The sequence below is a fragment of the Blastomyces gilchristii genome (genome assembly GCF_000003855.2).
Source record: "Blastomyces gilchristii SLH14081 genomic scaffold supercont1.1, whole genome shotgun sequence".
NCBI lineage: Eukaryota > Fungi > Ascomycota > Eurotiomycetes > Onygenales > Ajellomycetaceae > Blastomyces > Blastomyces gilchristii.
In genome coordinates this window covers 1,500,998-1,521,145 of record NW_003101682.1, presented here as the reverse complement: position 1 = coordinate 1,521,145, position 20,148 = coordinate 1,500,998, and the positions used below count along the sequence as shown (strand labels likewise).

The window sequence follows — 20,148 nt, the reverse complement described above, 5'->3', positions numbered from 1 at the left end:
TGCACCTGCACAGACTGTGATGCAGGTAGTATTCCAGGAGGTCACTGGAATATCACGCGAACATCACCCGAATAAAGCGGCCGGACATGCTAGCTTGATCTAACCACCGTGGGTGAGCAAGGCCATAGTCCGGCTGGTCAACAGACTCTTCTGCACCAACAGTGCTTTGTCAAAGTCGAGAAGCATTGGCCCGGGAAATTCTGAATCCTGCTTGATACTGGCGGGACGTACACCACCCACCATGAACACATATAGATCATCTGGGAGGTTTCTTGCCTCCTCTTCAGCCTACTCGGGGAGTAGATAGTGGACGATAAAGTCCAAACCATCACTGATTTATGGGGAACCTAGACTACCAGCGTGGTTTAAAAGTGAATGGTGCTTTGGGGCCAAGGAACAAATAATTATCATAATCTTCCACTTCCAGAGACACTCTGAGTTAGCATAGCAGTGCACCAAATTGGAGAAAGAAGCACCGAAAGTCTCAAACTTGAATTGACAATAGTCTTTTTCTGAAAAATCGAGAGGGAAGGGAAGGTGAGCTCCGCAACCATTCTGTTGTTTATCTCCATGTTTTGGCTGATTGTTGTCAGCTCTTATGTAACGCAGTATGTAAACGGAACTAAGCTTATTTCGGTAAAGCGGCATTCGCCTCGGAGCTTCCTCATAGTTTGCTTTTGCTATCCAACCATTCTTCTGCTAAACTATCTCTCCATACAGCGGCTCGCAATCAGACCACTTGCATATATATATATATCTAATTCTCCGTCGGTTCTTCTGACCAACTCTCCATTTCAGTTCTATATTTCCACCCAGCAAACCACCAAAAACCATGGAGGCGCCTCCAATTCCTCCAGAACAAGGCACCACCACTCGAGCGAGCTTCCCGCAAACCCCCGACGAATTCGATGACGATTACCGGATTTCCTATTCTAAGCTCGATAAAAAATACCACTTGGAAGCGGAGGATGGGTCAGAATGGGAGTATGATGATGCGCTGAAGAGATGGGTTCCCTTGGTAGGCAGTTCATGAAACTCTTGTTCTTCCCCTCTCTGTACTGGTTGGCGCAACAAGGGCCGTTGCTTTGGTTATTTCCACCATCCCCCATGATGGCTGCATCTCAGCATCGGGAAGGCCAAAAATAAGTTGCCGGCGGACACAGAAGGCAAACAGATAGTGTACCTGGGAAAGTCTCCTCTTGGGCGCAAAAATATACAATACCCAAGCTTTCTTCCATCGGACACTACTCTACTTGTTTTCGCCTCCGGTATCAGGGGTCAAGGAAAATCAAATATCATCCTACATTCCCGTTGGATGCAGGACACTATTCTAATTGCTTGACCGTTTTTGTTTATTTTGGTCTGTTGGGCGAAGTAAATAGGTGGACGATGCCCTCTTAGAACAACAGAGAGAGGCGTATAAAGTTGAAGGCGTAGATGAACACGAGCCCGCCGATCTCAAACAACAGCAGCAACGACGACTGAAACGGAAGAATTATCCAATGGCGAAGAGGTCAGTCAATAACGCTCAATTTCCTTTCCTCTCGCACAATAGATCGTATGTACTCGGAAGCTAATACAATGACGACCACCCTTGTCCAGGCCAACAAACAGACTCAGGCGCCCAAAGCCAAAAGACCTCGCGTAAACACCGCCGTCTACGTTACGTCAATCCCACTCGATGCCTCACTGGAAGAAGTGAACGATGTATTCAGCAAATGCGGCGTCATCGCCGAGGAAATCGACCGCCGGCGGCCACGCATAAAATTATATACTGACGACGAAGGGAAGTTCAAGGGAGATGCACTGATTGTATACTTCCGCCCCGAATCTGTAAACCTTGCCATCCAGATGCTTGATGATACGGATTTTAGATTTGGAGAAACAGGCCCCCAGGGCAAGATGAAGGTGCAGGCGGCAGATTTCTCATTCAAGGCGCAAAAGGAGGCACCCGCCAAGCCAAATATGAGTGAGAAGAGGAAAATCATGAGGAAAACTCAACGGTTGAATAGGTTCGTAGTATCCTTTATGCTTTCTTTAACACTGTTTAAACAAAACTCTTTTTGTAATGTATTCAAGCACAAGTTTACGTTCACGTTTCGCTTACATTTCGGTATCTACCTCTCTATAGTAAACTTGCCGACTGGGACGATGATGAACCATCGACGGTCCCACCAAGTTCATCTCGATGGGATAGGGTGGTTATTCTGAAGCATATGTTTACTCTGCAAGAACTCGAGGTACGAGCATCAGTTCCGTTTTTATCTTCTCACAACGAAAATAAAAGCCCTTTTAACGTCCGTCCTATATTGACTCAAAGCGCGTCTAATGCCTTACAGGAGGACCCAGCTGCAATCCTAGATATCAAGGAAGACATTCGACAAGAATGCTCAAAGCTAGGCGAGGTCACGAATGTCGTATTGTATGATAAAGAGGAAGAGGGTGTGGCGAGCGTCCGGTTCTCTGATGTCGAATCAGCAAACATCTGCGTTCAGGTGCGTTGGGTTGGATAATTCCCACCCAAACCCAAGAAAAAAAAAAAAAAAAAAAAAAAAAATCAACCGTCAGAACAAATTTAATCTAACAACAACGCTTACACCTTTATATACAGAAAATGGATGGCCGCTTCTTCTCCGGCACACGGGTGGTAGCATACATCGCCGACGGTAGCGAGCGGTTCAAGAAATCGAGCTCGAAGCAAGCAGCCGCCGGTACTACTCTTGCTAATGTTGAGGCGGAAGAAGATAGTGAACAGGTTGATGAAGAGGAGGCTGAGCGGCTGGATAAATTTGGGTCGTGGCTAGAGGGTGGGGGTTGAGGGGAGCCGAGGGGGCCGCTTCGGTTGGAGATGGTAAGAACGGAATGAATAGAAATGGGTACCTTGCTCCTCGTTGAAATATGTCGAGGACGGGTTATGGGATGTGTTCTTTTTCTCTCTTTCTTTGCGAATCCTTCGGGATGTTGACATGGTTTGGTGTTTGGATGTCTATGTGGAAAGAGGGGGAAGGGGAATGTTGAAGATGAATGAATGAAGAATGAATCCCTTTTTTTTTTTTCGCCTTCTCCTTTATCCAGGTGAGGGAGAGCACTTTGTTTCTTTGTAATTTGTTTTTCTCCCATTTTTTCGCCCTCATCATCTTATGTGTAATTATCACTGCTCGCTCGTCATTCCTATTCTAACATTTGATTTCGTTCCCGTTGAAGGGGTCAGGGGAGATTAACTAGGTTTAGAATTAGGACTGGGACTAAGGATTAGGATGTATAACAAATGATTAGTTACCCATCAAGAACAGTATTTTCCATCACTGTGTGATATGGATTGTAGATCAGAGGATTTATTCTCTGGCTGGAATATAATTTGACATAACCAATGTTGAGGATAGATATAAACTAAGCATTCAATTTCTTTTTTTAATTCACTCTTTATATATATATATATCTTTTGAAGACTTTCATGCTCCTCTCTCATATAGATAGATGTACGATAGATAACACAACCAAAAAAAAAAAAAAAGAACAGCAGTCGCGCTCAAACAAGCATACTACTGTAGGCTCTCTCTTATATTTTCTTTTTCTGGTGCCGTACCGCTAGCCATCCTTAGAAAAAAAAAAAAAAAGAAGACTGAATGTAAACATTAAAAGAAAAAGCAAAGTGTACGGAGCTTGAAAAACCGAAAGGTTTGCTGCATAGACATTCAATTCAAACCTCAAAACCTCACTCTCCTACGTCTCACCTCCTCTGCTCCCATTGAGCAACATAGAACAAAGTTTACTCTTCACATAAAACAATGCATCATCACCAAGTGTCAGGTTTCTCTCGTTTTCATGAATACCTAACACAAAGAACGTAGTATTTATCTTGGTCCATGGTCTTGGAAAAAAATTCGATTCATCGCTACCGAAAAAAGAAGAGCAGAATATAAATTAATAGAATGAACGAAAAGGAAAAAAAACACAACAAAACCTTAAAAGATAGAAGTAATTGATTAAGTAGGCTCAAAAATCACGCCTCTTTAGGCTCTTCGCTTCACTATACGCTTATTTGCCTCGAAAACTCTACTCCTCGCCCTCAAGGATCTCTTCCTCAACGCTGTTTGAAAGAAGATTGGTTAGTCAAATTGGTGAATAGAGATATGATATAGTGATCAAGTCCCAGAGAAAGAAAAATGGAGCGTTGGGGAAAAGAACTTACTACTCATCCTCTCCCTCAGAAATGCTAGCATCCTGGTACTGCTGATACTCAGAAACGAGATCGTTCATGTTGCTCTCCGCTTCGGTGAACTCCATCTCATCCATTCCCTCGCCAGTGTACCAATGCAAGAAAGCCTTGCGCCTAAACATAGCAGTGAACTGGTCACCGACACGCTTGAAGAGCTCCTGGATGGAGGTGGAGTTTCCAACGAAGGTAGAGGACATCTTGAGGCCACGGGGAGGGATGGAGCAGAGAGCAGTCTGCACGTTGTTGGGGATCCACTCGACGAAGTAGGTGTGGTTCTTGTTCTGGACGTTGCGCATCTGATCCTCGACTTCCTTCATGGAAACCTTACCACGGCTAAAAGGGGAAGAAAAAGAGGTTAGAGGGGAAAATAATAAGTGGGGGAGGTGACTCGAGAAGACTTACAAGATAGCAGAGCAGGTGAGGTAACGGCCGTTACGGAAGTCAGAAGCAGCCATCATGTTCTTAGGGTCGTACATCTGCTGGGTCAATTCAGGGACGGTGACAGCACGGAAGGAGTATGCTCCACGGCTAGTAAGAGGGGCGAATCCGACCATGAAGAAATGGAGACGAGGGAATGGAACCATGTTGACAGCGAGTTTCCGAAGGTCAGAGTTAAGTTGGCCAGGGAATCGCAGGCAGGTGGTCACACCAGACATGACGGCGGACACGAGATGGTTGAGGTCACCGTAAGATGGCTCAGAGAGTTTGAGAGTCCGCATGCAGATATCATACAGAGCCTGTGATAATATCCAAATTAGAAAAATTCGTAACTAAATATAAAATTGGCCGCAAAAGATATACGAAAATGAATATCGAAACTATACCTCGTTATCGATACAGAAGGTCTCGTCGGAGTGCTCAACGAGCTGATGGATGGAGAGGGTGGCATTGTAAGGCTCGACAACGGTGTCGGAAACCTTTGGCGAAGGAACGACCGAGAAAGTGGCCATCATACGGTCTGGGAATTCCTCCCGGATCTTGGAAATCAGCAAGGTACCCATGCCGGCGCCGGTACCACCACCAAGGGAGTGAGTGATCTGGAAGCCCTGGGAGGCAGTCACAGCCTTTCAGCCTCACGGCGGGAGGACGCCGATGACTTGGTCGACCCAGCTCAGCACCCTCGGTGTAATGACCCTTGGCCCAGTTGTTTCCAGCACCGGACTGGCCGAAAACGAAGTTGTCTGGGCGGAAAAGCTGGCCAAAGGGACTGGCACGGACGGCATCCATGGTGCCGGGCTCGAGGTCGACGAGGACGGCGCGGGGGACATATTTCTTTTCGGTAGCTACGGGGGATATTCCTATTAGTAGACTGATAGCTGCTCTCGAAGGGTGGGAAGCGTTCTCCCACCTCATTGAAGTAGACGTTCATGCGTTCAAGCTGGATATCGGAGGACCCGTTGTAGCTATTTATCGAGTTAGGAATCGAGATTTTTCATAATTATATATGTATTCTTGACTGTAAAACTTACTAGCCGGCGCCGTCGAGGCCATGCTCGCCAGAGATATTTTGCCTATTTATAAGGAGAAGAGAGTTGTCAGTATAAAAATATGTAAACAGAGCAACAACACGCAATGTGTTTTGTCATATCTGAGATGGCAGCGGGGAGGGGAAGGAACTTTTGACATACCAGAAAGCAGCACCAATTTGGTTACCCTATTTCAGCAGCAGGCTCCAACAGTTAGACAACAGATGCTCTCCCAAGTAACAATATCACGCAAACCAAGAGGAGGGTGGATGTTATTTGGGGATGGGTTTGAGTCGACATACGCATTGGCCGGTTTGGAGGTGAACCTAGATAAAAACAAAACAAAACAAAAAATCAAACAACAAACACGTTAGCAGTCAAGTTCGCACATTCTACCGTTATGTGATTCTAAGAAGGCCTGTTGGGGGCAGGTGGATGTGGTTTGATGCAGAATTGGACATCAAGAAAAGGGGGATGCAGTTGGGGGGGGAGGGGGGCGATGGGCATGGACAAGGGTAAGATGACAACGGTTCATTCGAACGACGCGTCAAAATGGGGGTCAAAAACGTACGATTTCACGCATGGTGGGCTGTGGGAGTAGTGATGGAGGAGTGAGGAGTGATGAAGTCGAGCAGAAAGCAAGCAAGGAGACGGGTATCACAAAAAGGTGATGATGGTGGTGGTGGTGGTGGTGGTGGAGGAGGAGGAGGAGGAGGAGGTTGAACTGGGGGCGGTGAGCAGAAGAGGAAGAGGAGGAGGAAGAAGAAGAGAAGAAACAAGGGACGAGGAGAAACAAACAGCAGAGGCTGAGAAGCGCCGGGGGGACCGTGCTGCTGTTGTGTTGTCGCGCTAGTCCGCGCTCGGCTAGATGTTTACAAGTCCCGTCCCAACTCGGCCTAGCGTTGTTGTGCCAGCTTGCTACTAGTCCTATAGCAGCGCTAGTGTGGTCTGTTTGGGACTAGCGGTGTCCTGGAACCTCGCCCCAAAACGTTGGCTCGCCAGGAACGAACCAGTCAAGGCAGACAAACATCGACAGATCGGGGAAAGAATTACCCTAAGGGGATAACTTGCAATCATATAATCAATCGGCCATGTGTATATTGGTATACGCAGTATACGCAGTAGGCTCTGTCCTTTCAACACTGTTGTCTTACATGGCTCTCAGCTTGGGAAGTTCGATTCTTGATTTGTGGGCAATCGCTAAAGCTAAGGGGCTTTAGTACCCCCTGCCCTCCTTACGTGAAGTAAAGAGGACTACATCCTCAGAGCTGAAGGGTAAAAAAGTATGTGTGAAGGCTGTGTGTGAATTGCTTTTAAGGGGGTAGCTTTGATTTTCTCTGTGATAGTATGAAAGAGGGTGGGTGGTTATATACATTTATATACTTGATATTTCGTCGAGGTGATGATTGGTGATATTTATTGGGATTGTTTTAGCGAGATGAAAGAATCATTGCTCTACTATCGCTGCTCATTTTCTTCTCATAACCACCTAGAATATTTACCTATTCGAATACGTTATTTAGTGATAACGTACATGTTGCCAACTAACTTCAATCATAACCTCCCTCCACCATAACCCCCCCCCCCACACCCAACAATGCGCCAGATCAGATTCGAAAATGGAAACGGGCGAAACAGGCAGTTGCCCCTCAGGTCTTACCCGTCGACCCATCGCCAACCCCCCTTCTTACTCGTTACTAACATACTTCACCTTCTGCAGCCCCTCAAACTCCTCCTTCAACGCCCTAACACTCACAAACCGATTCAACAACCCAATACTCCCCGCCTTGTCATTCGTACCGGACGCCCTCGCGCCCCCGAACGGCTGCTGGCCCACCACAGCCCCCGTACACTTAACATTGATATAAAAGTTCCCCGCAGCGCTCCGCAGCGCGTCTTCCGCATACGACACCGCCGCGCGGTCTTGCGCAAATATCGCCCCCGTCAGCGCGTACGGGCTAGTCGCATCGATGGTTTTACAAATGGATTCAAACGCGCTTGATCCTCCTGCCCCGTCAGCACCATCATCGTACACAAGGACGGCCAAGATGGGGCCGAAGTACTCCGTACTGAGAATCGGATGCGTCGCATCGGTCGTCGCGTAGACGGTCGGGTGGATGAAGTAGCCCGTCTCATCGCTATAGCTGCCGCCAGCCAGCAACTCGAGGCGGGAATCCTTATTCGCCTCATCGATGGCGGACGAGAGCTTCTTAAATGCCGCCGCATGGATCACAGGGCCCATGAAGTTGGAGAAATCCTCCGGATCCCCGATTTTCAGCGCCTTGGTCTCCGCGACGAGCTGGCCGCGGAATTCAGGCCAGATGCTTGAGGGCACGTAGGCGCGCGAGCAGGCGCTGCATTTCTGGCCCTGGAACTCAAAGGCGGCGCGCACGGTGTTCTTCACTGCATTGGGGATATCGGCGCTGCGGTGGATGAGGTGGAAGTTCTTCCCGCCTGTCTCACCGACGATGCGCGGGTAGCTGATGTATTTGCCGTCTGCCACGCCCTGAGCGATTTTGCCGTAGAGAGAGCGGAAGACTGCTGTGCTGCCTGTGTAATGCAAGGCGGCGAAGTGGGGGTGGTCGAGGACCGTTTTTGTGATTTGTTCTGCGTCGCCGGTGACGAATTGGATGACCCCGCGCGGGAGTCCGGCTTCGACGAGGATACTGTAGGTTAGGTAATTTGCTGCGACGGCGAATGGGGATGGTTTCCAGACCACTACGTTTCCCATGAGCGCAGGGGCAGCGGGGAGGTTGCCTCCGATAGCGGTGAAGTTGAATGGCGAGACGGCGTAGACGAAGCCTTCAAGGGGGCGATATTCCAATCGGCTTGGTGGTGGAAGAGGGGATGTTAGTTGTTTGTTTAGGGAAAAGAAACTCGACTTTGCTCGAGTAATTCGGTCTGAAAGGGGAACAGATGTTAAGAAGGAGGAGGACTGACTTCCAAACCCCGGGAGCATTATGGACCGGCTGCTGTGTGTATATCTCAGCAGCATACTGGACATTGAACCTATTCATAATTACCCACATGTCAGCATCCCATCCCGTAACCCAAACGAGATAAAATCTATAAACGACCGACCAAGGATACAAACTGACCTCAAGAAGTCACACAACTCAGCCGCAGCATCAATCTCGGCCTGCCACGCATTCTTCCCCTGGCCCACCATCGTTGCCGCCATCAGCTCATACCGATACTTGGTACTCACGAGATGAGCAGCTTTCAAGAAGACCGCCGCTCGGTCGGCAAAGGGCAATGTCTCCCAAGCCTTCTTCGCAGCTAACGCTGTGTCTATGGCCAAGTTGACTTCCTGTGGGCCAGCCGCTTGGAACCTGGCGACAGGAGTGGTCTTGTAGGCGGACGGGTTGAGTTGAGTTTGCACTTCGGAGGCCGTTGTTACCTGTGAAGAGGAATGAGAGGGAATGATTAGTTGTTCGATTGCTTTTATCGATTGTTATTTCTACTTTGCGCTGCTGACGGCAGATTGTGGTTTAAGGGCAAAATATGGGCAAAAAAAAAAAAAAAGAAAAAGAAAAAGAAAAAAAAAAAAAGAAAAAAAAGAAAAAAAAGAAAGAAAGAAAGAAATGTAGGTTACGTACGTCCTCCCCATTAATAACAAGGGGAATCTGTAAAGGAGCCTGTTTCTTGAACGCAGCAATTGCACTCGCAAGCTTCTCCCGCTCCGGTGAGCCTCTGGCGTAGTTTAGCTGTTCGTTGGAGGTTTCCCCACCTCGGTGGAGGGCAAGCAGTTAGATAGTTATTTCCATGATCCGCATCCGAAGATTGGCCGTTCACCTCCCCCCCCTCAGCATCCTTCCATCCGAACAAACAAAGATCCTAAAGAGCATGAAGGACTCACAGTTGGCTCATTTTGCACCGCGGGCGGCTTGAAGGTCGCTAAAGTGGCCATGTTTCCTCTAGTAATATATGGTAAGAATATAGGCGGTTTTCGTCCCTTTGTATAGCGGCTGTTGAGGAATGTGATCCTTCCGCCGCTTCGAGCGAGATTTGCGAAGGTATATGTCCTATGCGCAATTGACAGGAGCATGCTTCAACGAAGAACAGGGGGAGTGGGAAGATGAGGGGAAGATGCAGCTTTTGCGGCTATTATATAAGGCCATACAAGGATCCCTTGAGGCGGTCCAATTTTCCATCACAAATGACATATGTAACTGTGTATATAAGAGCTACGCGGCATATTTTGCACCAGCGCTGACATCACGCAACCGCGAACTTGCGGCGGGGACAGGCTAAACATGGATGTGTGCGGCTAGCCCCGGGTAGTTGCTGGTGCGGTCAACTTAAGCTTATCCGATCGCCCTAGGCCTAATTGGGAGCTGGATTGAGAAACCTTAAAGCTAGCACACCCACCTGCACAAACATCAAGATGGAAGAAAACAATCAGGACATTATTCCACAGCGGGCATTTGTTATAGAGATAGCTATATTATCTTTGTCTAGCTGCGTATAATGTTGAAGTTCCCGCCGAACCCCTTGAGGAAGCTTCTTGCATGTACTGCGTAGTTCGTGTAGAAGTTCAGTTGACCCACTAGAGAGAGAAAGAAAAAAAAGACATATGTAATTCAGGAGGAAATGGTTCTGGTAACCGCATAAGTCGATCTACGAGAAATCTTTTCAGCCTAGCGGCCTCTCATCTTTGTTCCCCTGCATCCTTCATTTGTAAAATCCCACGGCAAGTTGAAAGGGTCAGGGTATCTCATACTTCCAAGTCAAACCGCAATTTCAAGGTAAGTCTATTTATTTGAAAAGGAATGGACACTGGCCGGTTCGCTCTGTATGTAACCGCTCCATTGTCTTCTTGACCTGGTCATGCCCCTTGCCCTCGAATTTCTTTGGCCCGACGTCAGGGAGATAATATCCGTTCGGGCAATGTTCGGGGTTGTCACCCGGAAGTGGCATCCCCCGAAGCCATGTGTACCATGCACGAAGTCCCCACCGATTCATGAAGGTTGGTTCGATGTAGAATGGTGCTCCTTCCCAGTTGCGTAAACAATAACGAGCTTCTGAACTGGTGCCTGGAGCGATGCGGTGGAACCGCATGAACTCCGGACGGGGAAGGGAGAGGTAACGGAGAAACCATTTTCGAAGCTTGAAAGCTGCAGCAAAGGCAATTTTGTATAGGGCATGCGGCTTCTCGTACCTGCATATCGCGTGGGAGTTAGTTGTTCGTTCGTAGGGATTATTGCGGGTTAGAAAATAAGATAAAAGGAAGACGCTTACAGCATCGCCTCCCGCAGGCGGTCATCCATCATATAAACCACCATATTCCGAGCCAGAGGTCTCATTAAAGCAGGATAATCCCACAGGAGAACTGCGACAGTCTGGTCGGCATTCTTCTTGTTCCAGTCACTGGGAATCATAGCTCTCTCCTCGTAACCCTCGCTCCACACTCTGAGTTCTTCCCAAAATTGGATACCATCCTTGAACCCTGTTTTGGACGATGGTAGATTCTCGAAACTAATTTCCATAGCATCTCCTACGCTCTTCCAGAAGGTGCCAATAGCACACACTTCGAGATCAGAAGCCTGGCGCCACTCGTACCTGTTGATCCAGCGAATTGGCTCTAGTGCGAACAGACTTAGAGTATAGAGCATGTCGTCATCGAGGATTTTCCCGGACATTCTATACCCGTGGTGGAGGTAGTTCATGCGGGCGATTGCCGCTTTACCACGTTCTGAAGAAGGGGGGTTGCCCACGAACTCTGCAATCAGCACAGATGTATCCGCATACCGTTTCATCGAGAATTCAGGTTTGGCAAATTGGCCGGTTTGCACCAGGGTTTTGGAGATGGTGGGGATTCCATAGGTCTATGCCACAGACGTGGTAGATATCAAGTTTACCAGTTAGTTAAGCGGTTTTTATAGGACGTGTAGAAGAGGGCATTCGAGCGTGATAAAAGGTTGAGGAAATCGAACGTACCCTAAATAAAGCGAATTGCAGCGCCTTAAGATAAGTGAAGGGGAACTCCATCTGGCCAGCGTCTAGGAGAATGTTCCATGCGTCATCATCACTCATCCGGGCCATCGACTGTCGAGTCGTGTAGTTGAATTTCTTTACGTTCTTCTTTATCCTTCTGTTGCGGAGTAGCGCCACTGTAATCAGATAGACCGCAGGGCCCAAGAAGGGGATGGTGGCCCATGGCTTCGCAGTCGCGAGCAGTTTTTGGGCCACAGAGAATATGGCAGAGGAATCTATTATGGAGGACATGGCGACTCGATTGGCGTAGAGATTAAGGCTAGACAGCAACTAGGAGAGGAGGATTGAAAGGGCCCGGTTCCGCTCCTATGTTTGTCCAGCAGAAGCTAAGACAGAGAGAGACAGTCGGGAATTTAGAAGAAGAAGAGGCGAGGAGTCGCTTGGTAGTTAGTTATGTACTCCGTACTCGGTGTAGTTTAATAAGAAGCAATCCACAAAGCCAGCTCATCCTTGCTCTCTGTGTGGGAACATTGGGTGATAGATAGTACGAATGAGGTTGCGGCAAAAAAGTGAGTCTTGCAGCCACCACACGAGCTTTGTTTCACGGGCTTGGAGATCTCCCACTTGATTTGATCCTTGAAGGCATCATCACCCCCTCGTCTGTCGCTCGATGTTCATTTGACATTCGCGCCATCCCCGGACCCCCGCGTCGCCGGCCCGAGGGAACTAGGAACAACCAAGGCAGCTTGTCTGGTGAATTATGCAAGAATTGGTCCACACGGCAAATGTGAATTTCTCCGCTTGTGCAGGCCATTTGCTCTAGTTAACTAGTTACTGCACCTTTGAGTCTTGACCCACCGGCGACAACAGCAGCAGCAACAAAAACAACAGCTCGGAATGAGAATTGATAATTGTCCACTCTATTTCAGCTGGGGAAATTAAACTCATCAGGAATCCGATAGAGAGAGCTCAGCTCCTACGGCCTGTTCACGAACTTTTTTTTTTTTTTTTTTTTTTTTTTTGTGCTCGCTCCTCCTGTGTGAACACTAGAGTTGTATCCTCAAATAACAGATCGAGTGTGAAAATTCTCAGACAACTGGCCAGAATGACAGACAGCATGGTTAGTTAGGCAGGCCGTGGGGGGAGGCACCAATTCGATCAACCGTGGCTACTAACTACTGCTTACTTTCGATCGGTTTGCTGGGGTAGGTAAACTTAGTCTCTGACGTCGTGGACTGATATAAAAATGGATAAATGTGACCGGGAGAATTGTTCAGGCTCATGTTGGAGAGAGCTTTGCCACACATCCCCATCAACATGCAACAAAAAAAAAAAAAAAAAAAAAAAAAAAAAAAAAAAAAAAAAAAAAAACAATTTCCTCGTCATATCTTTAACATTTTCAAAGAATTAGGCCTATGAGAGCAAGGCTGCTAAGGGTTTTTGGGTCGGGGAACCCAGACTGGCTGCTTACTTTCGCAGTGCTCCAGGGCGAGATGCAAGCCAGGGGGAAAGGAAGGGATGTCATTCTGGGATTTGACGGTAGGTAGGGCTTTAACTTTACTCAGTAAGCATGGATAAGAGAAATCTATAATTGGTGTCTTCAGGTCTGCTCTGCTTGTTGTCTACATTAGCGCGCGGCAAAAAAAGACAAAAAAGACACCGTCAAATGCTCCAATGCTCAACTACACAAAGTTATTCCGAAGGCAAGCATAGCCAATCATTATCATATCAGGTTTTTCAAACATAGTGAGTGATTCACGGACATATATGAGTCCTTCCTCTCAGAATGTATAGCAAATAGCCCCAAGCCAAAAATTGTAAGTGTGGAAATTTCTCAAGTAACCTGATATTAATTATGATGTTCCCTATTTGGCAACACACGCCCAAACGTCTATAGTTAGAAGATAAGAGTACAAATTAAAAAAAAAAAAAAAAAAAAAAAAAAAAAAAAAAAAAAAAGAGAGAACGGGAGACGGGAGAAAAAAAATCCGCAACCAGGGTAGTATTTCAAAGACGCCGAAAGGAAAAAGGGAAACAAGCTGGATGAGAGAATCCACAGGTTTCCGAATTAAAAAGGTGTCCCTAACCTCTCTGCGAAATTGGCCAAGGGGCAAGCAAATAGAAGTCAAGAGAAGAGAGAAGAAAATATCAGTAATCGAAAATAGAAAACGAGGAGAATAGATCTTTACTATTATAAAGAAATAATTGGCAGGAAAAGAGGAAGAAAATAGGGAAGTGGGCGGATGCAATCAAGGGGAGGCCATGAAAAACAAAATGAAAGCATTCAGAAACAAAAGTGAAGTGTGTAGATGAAATGCCCACGACGAGATGGCGAGGCAAAAAAAGTAAACTGGAGAAATGAGAATGGGAAGTGAGCAGAGTAAAAGATAATCTAACGAAGGCCTGGGCCGGGACAGCGGCATGATAAATGTAACATATAAAATAAGTAAAACGATAGCCGGGGTAGCTGAGATAGAGAAAGAAAAATGGAAAAAAAGTGGCCTCCGTCGGAAGAAAGGTAGGAGGAAAGGAAAGGGAAACAAGTCAGTCAAGAGGAAAGGAAAAAATAGAAGAAAATAAAACAGGCCCCAACCACACGCCAAGCTTATGCAAATGTTGTACTGCGCTTTTTTCCCTTTTTTTTCCCTTTTTTTCCTTTTTTTTTTCATTTTAGTACAAAAGTATTTTTGATAGACCCAAACGCGCATTCTACTCAGTATTGAACATATCTGACTCAAACAAAAAGTCGCATTTCAGGTGGGAGTGCGGAATGGAATAAGACTCTAGGTTCGACCTAGAATTAATTAAAAGAAACGTTTGCCCGCAGCAACGGACCGCGGCAAAACGTAAAGGACAAAGGAGCAGGACAAGTTCTGCAGCAAAGATTAGCGAAAATCACCCTTATTACCACCCAAATTTGTTCGCATGTAGAAACTTAGTTAAGGAAATATTTAGGACGGCGGAGCCGCTGGGCTTGGGGGCCTGTTATTGGTGTTATTGTTAGACGACTGCCTCGATTGCCTAGAAGTGGATCGTCGACCGTGACTTGGAGGGCCCGAGTGGGAAGGGCCATGCGGGAAATCTGGTGCCAAGTCTGGATTCTGGCTTGGAGGAACGTGAGTGGAGTATGGGTAGTCGCTGACGACGGGGTCGTCGTCTCGTGTATCGGGATGGACTTCAATTCCCTTCTGGTCTCCGAGACCCGAGTGTCGACTGGACCGTGAAAACTTGAGCGAATCTGCTTCTCCTACGCCTCGTCCCACAGGCGACCAACCTCCAATACTACCAGCAACTACGCCTGCCATCACCGCTGCCGGTCTCAAATTTGAGTTGGATCGTGACCGGCTGTTGCGAGAGCGTGATTCCGGAGTTCCTGGGGGCGGCGATGTAACGTCTTGCGCGCCGTCGACAGGTGTCTGTGGGATAGAGCTATCTCGGGATCTCGAGCCACTCCTGGATCTTGGGATCAAAATCTCCGGATGTTTCAGTTTGTGCTTCAAGTGATTGAGGCGTCCACCACGGACAGTCTTGAGGAATGCCAGCTGATCTTTGATTTCCTGTAGAGCAGGGTTCCACTCGAAGCGATCCTCGTCGGAGACGAAAACTTGTGGACCCGTCTTCTTGCGAGTCCAGACTTCAGGGATTAATTTTTGAATGAACTCGTCTGGTATCAACCGAATAATCACAGCCATCGGCATGGACAAGAGGCCTAGGATGATAGATACGCCCCACTCGACACCATTTAGAGGTTTCGTATGAAACGCTTCACCACCAACGAAGATGATAAGGACCTGACCGGCGACGATAATAAACTGGATGCCGATGAACCATCGATTGCGGAGTAATCCTTCGAATATATTGAAGCCATTGTCAATACGTCGGGAACTATAAAACGGATCAGAATAGTATTAGCATCCCATATTAGCTCGAAGCGTTGCTGTGGCGGCATCCTTACTTGTATTGATTGAAAATCTGCATAAAAACGAAGGTGTTGAAAATAAGGGCTTTAAAGCGGGCCCTTTCATTTTCCCGATTACCCCCATTGAAGTCGTAGTTAAGAATATTTTCTCCTGCGAAATTGAGAATGAATATGACGACAAGCTGGTAGATCGATTGTCCTATTATCATTTTCCACATGGTCAACGTGATTAATGGGGCAGATTTGGGTTCAGGCTTCCGGTCTAGAATGGTTTCGGTTGGGGGATCGGTTGCTGAAGTAAGAGTTAGCGATGAAGTTTCATCATCTTTGCAATCGTAAATCATGCAGGTGGGTTACCTAGAGCCAAGGCAGCGAATGAGTCCATGATGAGATTGACCCATAGCAGCTGAACAGCTGTAAGTACCGATTCCTCATCCTCATCGGCTACGGCCGACACGAAGGTGACGATAACAGCAGTGATGTTGACCGTGATTTGAAACTAAGGGAAACCAAACATTAGAAAGACCAACTAGGTAGGTTTTGAAAGAACAGGAAAGAAATGTTTACCTGTAAAAATTTCTTCACAGCATCATTAACGGTTCTTCCCCAAGATATGGCCTTCACAATAGATGTGAAATTGTCGTCCATGAGAATAATAGCCGAAGCCTCCTTGGCAACTTCGGTGCCAGCAATACCCATGGAGAAACCAACATCGGCTGCTTTCAGGGCTGGAGCATCGTTAGTACCATCGCCAGTGACAGCAACGGTCTCCCCTAGCTTTTTCAGTTGAGAAACCAATATCTTTTTATCTTCTGGGCTAGATCGTGCGAGGACTTGCAATCTTGGGATGAGCTGGCTCATTTGCTGGGAACTAAGTTTCCGGAATCTCGGGCCCTCCATTGCAACTCCGCCGGCCGTAAAGATGCCACACTCTTGAGCTATAGCTTTAGCTGTTGTTAAATTATCGCCGGTAACCATCCTAACAAACACTCCAGCCTTTTGACACTGAATGACAGACTCCGTAACACCCGGGCGTAGAGGATCTTGAATACCCACTACACCTAGGAAGACCATATCTTTGAAAATTGGTTCGAAAACAGCCATGCTGCGATCGTCCTCTTGTGTAGGGGAGCCGCGAGGGGGCCACTGATCATAATCTCGGTAGACCATACCAATTGTGCGTAGCGACCTTGATGCGTAACTCTCTACAATATCCTCAAGAGTAGTTCTGTTGATGTTCGTAAGGGGCGTTTCTGCTAAATCACCAGCAGGATCGAGAACGATTTTTGCGCATTTAGCAATGAGAATCTCGGAAGCGCCCTTAACAAACATCCTGAATTTCCCATTTGGCAGCTTCATGACGACACCCATGCATTTTCGACCAGAATCGAACGGTATAAGTTGAACGATTGTTGCATTAGATCTTTCTTCGCTAAGCGAACCCAAGGCAAGATAATCTCGAGCAAAGCTGAGGAGTGCTGTTTCGGTTTTCGACCCGATAAATGTTGTAACGCCATCTTCATCACCCTCGAAAGCCGTTGAGTTTAGCACAATGGATTGTTTTAAAAGATCCTTCACCGAAGATGATAATGTGGCGATGCATTCCGTCGGGGTGACGTCGTTTACCTCTGCAGCAGGAGAATTTTGATTACTGCCATTTTGGCCAGAGATTCCCTGGCTAGCTTTGTCGCCAAATCGAGAAGCGGTTCCAATTGTGCCGGCGATAACAGTCATTTTATTCTGGGTCAGTGTACCCGTCTTATCCGAGCAAATTGTGGTCGCATTACCCATGGTCTCGCAAGCTCTTAATAGACGCACCAAGTTGTTGTCCTTTAACATCCTGCTTGTGGCGAACGACAGTGCTAGTGTTACAGCGAGCGGTAATCCTTCTGGGACTGCAACAACAATGATGGTAACGGCGACGATGAAGATCTGAAGGAAATTTTGCCCTCTGGCAGTAGGGCCCGCAATACTTTGCAAACTCGCTAAAAATTTGATGAACAAGACCACGAAGAGCAATAGACCCGCTGCAAGACCGAGTTTCGCAATGTATGTAGCGAGAATGTTAAGCTTCGTCTGTAAAGGCGTTGTCTCTCCCTCATCTTGGAGCGACATCATAGTTTTCCCGTAGCTGGAATTAACACCGGTGGAAGTGACAAGGAACGTGCCAACACCCTCAGAAACTTTAGCTCCTGACAAGATAAACGGGTCTATTTTTGCAAGGCTTTCATGGTTTTCAATGGCTCGATATGCATCCGCCCCGGAGACTTTCCGCAACAGATCAGATTCGCCGGTAGCGGAGGATTCATCACATTTCACGTTGTGCCCTTGAATAAACACGCCATCAACGGGAACCATGTCACCTGGTTCTAGGTGCATCACATCCCCAGCCAGAATATCATAAACAGATATTTCCACGGATTTTCCAGACCGTATAACCTTGACTGACCGGTCCTCCTTTTTCTTGTTGAGCTTCACAAACTGCCGTTCCTTCTGCCAGTCATTGGCAGCACCGACAGCAACCACAACAACAATAGCAACGATGATAGCCACTCCTTCCACCCACTGTATCCTGGGTTCGCCCTCTGCGGCTGTGATGGACTGGTATATTCCGAGGGCAAGAGATATAGCGGCCGCCACCGAGAGTAGTATCAGTACTTTGTCGTTGTAGGCGATCCAGGCGAGTTCCCATATAGATTTAGCCTTCTTTGCTGGCAGTCGATTATCGCTGAAGACACGTTTCCGGTCGATAAATTGGCGCTCCTTGGCATGGTGGTGATGGGTGTCCGCTTTCATGCTCATCACGCGGGGGGGCATCTTCATATCCAGCACGGTAACCCGACTCCTCTGCTTTGTCGCCTCCTCAAAGCTAACCGTCCCTTCCCAAGTTGTTTCATCGAGACTGAGACCTGTCTGGCAATTTGATCGTAGTCCCTTTTCAAGCCCTGCGAGTCCACCGAGAGCGTAGAAGGCGGATAGACTTTTGGGATTCAGCATTTTGTTCAAATGACCCGGGGTAAATGCGAATTTATTATCTTTGACCACAAAATCATCCTCCGTGCCAGGATCCGGCTTCAGCGCATCTGGGTCACTTATAATGTCGTGTACATCACGGTCAACATCTCGTGACCGGCGATCTTGACCTGAAGGCGCGGACGCAACATAGGTGTCACTCTCAACAGAACCAGGAGAATTGCCTGCCTCCTCGGAATCCACAGAGTTTACCCGCGATCGAGTTCCAGGAACGGCTAAGAAGTTCTGGGATTGGCTTTCGGGCCATTTTGTAGTCGGTGATGAAACGTTATGGGGCGAGGTTGGGCGGCTTCCCTTATCCCTTCCCTCAAAGGACTGAACAGAGCGCAGCTCAGTAGGGGATGGGGGTTCGCCGGAGCGTCTGGAGCCTGCATCTGAATCTTCGGGTGGAATCCGCGGGGTGGGTTGTGTTCCATCTAGGGGATCTTGGGGTTGGGATAGCTCGCCGCCTGCGCTCACAGCGGACGTATCTATTGTAATGGTAGGTGCACGCTCGCGCCGTAGAGGAGGGCCCGCAGGAGGAAGGGAGTCATCGTCCCGTGGTGGTTGTGACATGATTGCGATGTGAAACTTTGTGACAGAGTGAAGAGTTTGGCGTAAAAAGGTCTCGTAGAAAAGGTCACGGACATCCAGCCATGAAAATGTTGATTAGATCACCACGAGTGTAGCATGGTCAAGTTGAATGGAGCTCGAGCAAAGTCCAACGCGTGAAAAAAAAAAAAAAAAAAAAAAAAAAAAACCCCAACAGATACACAGGCGGCAAAGAACTTCGAAAACAGTTTCCGCTAGCAAAAAGGAATTATGGTTAGCATTTGCAATTGATAAGGGCTGGGGAGATGGGATGGGGTAAAGGAGCGCGCAGCGGAGCTCTCTCATTTATTGCGGGGAGCGAGTTTTGCAACGGGAATTGGCTCAATATCAAGAAGAACAGGAGAACCAAAAATGGATAAACGTCAGGATATAATGTCATAATTCAATGACCTACAGGAAATTGCCTATCGATAGGCCCAAGTCCGCCTTTGGGGGGGGGGGGGGGAGGAGAGTACTCAAGGCGGTCGTCCACAAGCTATCAATGCGGTGGAAGCCAATAGGTTGGAAGAAAGCAGTGTTGAATATCTGGCCATCAAGCGGTGCTAATCGAATCGAAGATAGATAGATAGGTCAGGGAACCGGCCGGAAAGCAAGAGAGCAGCGCGTGCACAGCGAGGGAAGAAGAAATGGAGCTTCAAATTGAAGCCGGAGGAAGAATGGGCCGGACGTTGAAGTGAGGTGAGGTGAGGAAGTTTGGGGGAAGAAGACCAGGCCAGGAGGAGGAGGCTTCAGTTCAACGAGAGGACTGGCTGGGGCAAAAAAAAAAAAAAAAAAAAAAAAAAACCCGCTTTTACACAACAGAACAGCGCATTCATTATTATTATTATTCATTCTCTGGCCCCTTGGGACGATCTACGGCGAATTGCCAAGTTCAATGGCTCCGTCAACTTCTACGCGTGCGGCTTCTTCCACCACACCACAGACATATCCTGAGACGAGAGACCTTGGTCCTTGGGAAGCTGATAGTTGGCGACCGTCAGACG

General features: G+C 47.6%; 5 protein-coding genes across 5 annotated transcripts; 1 reads left to right on the top strand and 4 right to left on the bottom strand.

Annotated features, from left to right (window-relative positions):
* Positions 1-832: 832 nt before the first annotated feature.
* BDBG_00241 (nuclear mRNA splicing factor-associated protein) lies at positions 833-2,818 on the top strand (the record flags this gene model as incomplete). Its single annotated transcript, XM_002628949.1, has 6 exons — positions 833-1,018; positions 1,383-1,517; positions 1,603-2,012; positions 2,132-2,240; positions 2,340-2,495; positions 2,612-2,818. The coding sequence occupies 6 exons, from the start codon at positions 833-835 to the stop codon at positions 2,816-2,818; spliced, it is 1,203 nt and encodes a 400-aa protein (XP_002628995.1).
* Positions 2,819-4,056: 1,238 nt separating this feature from the next.
* On the bottom strand, positions 4,057-5,446 carry BDBG_00240 (tubulin beta chain; the record flags this gene model as incomplete). The annotated part of the gene is made up of 5 exons (XM_031719803.1): positions 4,057-4,090; positions 4,193-4,552; positions 4,622-4,956; positions 5,044-5,265; positions 5,297-5,446. 5 exons carry the CDS (start codon positions 5,444-5,446, stop codon positions 4,057-4,059), a joined length of 1,101 nt encoding a protein of 366 aa, XP_031575692.1.
* Positions 5,447-6,942: 1,496 nt separating this feature from the next.
* Positions 6,943-9,890, bottom strand: BDBG_00239 (1-pyrroline-5-carboxylate dehydrogenase). The gene is made up of 5 exons (XM_002628947.2): positions 9,545-9,890; positions 9,285-9,392; positions 8,784-9,085; positions 8,626-8,694; positions 6,943-8,513 (listed from the first exon to the last, which is right to left on the bottom strand). The coding sequence occupies exons 1-5, from the start codon at positions 9,731-9,733 to the stop codon at positions 7,373-7,375; spliced, it is 1,809 nt and encodes a 602-aa protein (XP_002628993.2). The 5' UTR covers positions 9,734-9,890; the 3' UTR covers positions 6,943-7,372.
* A 553-nt stretch (positions 9,891-10,443) lies between these two features.
* On the bottom strand, positions 10,444-11,913 carry BDBG_00238 (uncharacterized protein; the record flags this gene model as incomplete). The annotated part of the gene is made up of 3 exons (XM_002628946.1): positions 10,444-10,846; positions 10,927-11,513; positions 11,626-11,913. The coding sequence occupies 3 exons, from the start codon at positions 11,911-11,913 to the stop codon at positions 10,444-10,446; spliced, it is 1,278 nt and encodes a 425-aa protein (XP_002628992.1).
* A 1,084-nt stretch (positions 11,914-12,997) lies between these two features.
* BDBG_00237 (Ca2+-transporting ATPase) lies at positions 12,998-19,944 on the bottom strand. The gene is made up of 5 exons (XM_002628945.2): positions 19,560-19,944; positions 16,109-19,359; positions 15,899-16,040; positions 15,578-15,833; positions 12,998-15,507 (listed from the first exon to the last, which is right to left on the bottom strand). The coding sequence occupies exons 2-5, from the start codon at positions 19,127-19,129 to the stop codon at positions 14,574-14,576; spliced, it is 4,353 nt and encodes a 1,450-aa protein (XP_002628991.1). The 5' UTR covers positions 19,130-19,359; positions 19,560-19,944; the 3' UTR covers positions 12,998-14,573.
* Between the last annotated feature and the right edge of the window lie 204 nt (positions 19,945-20,148).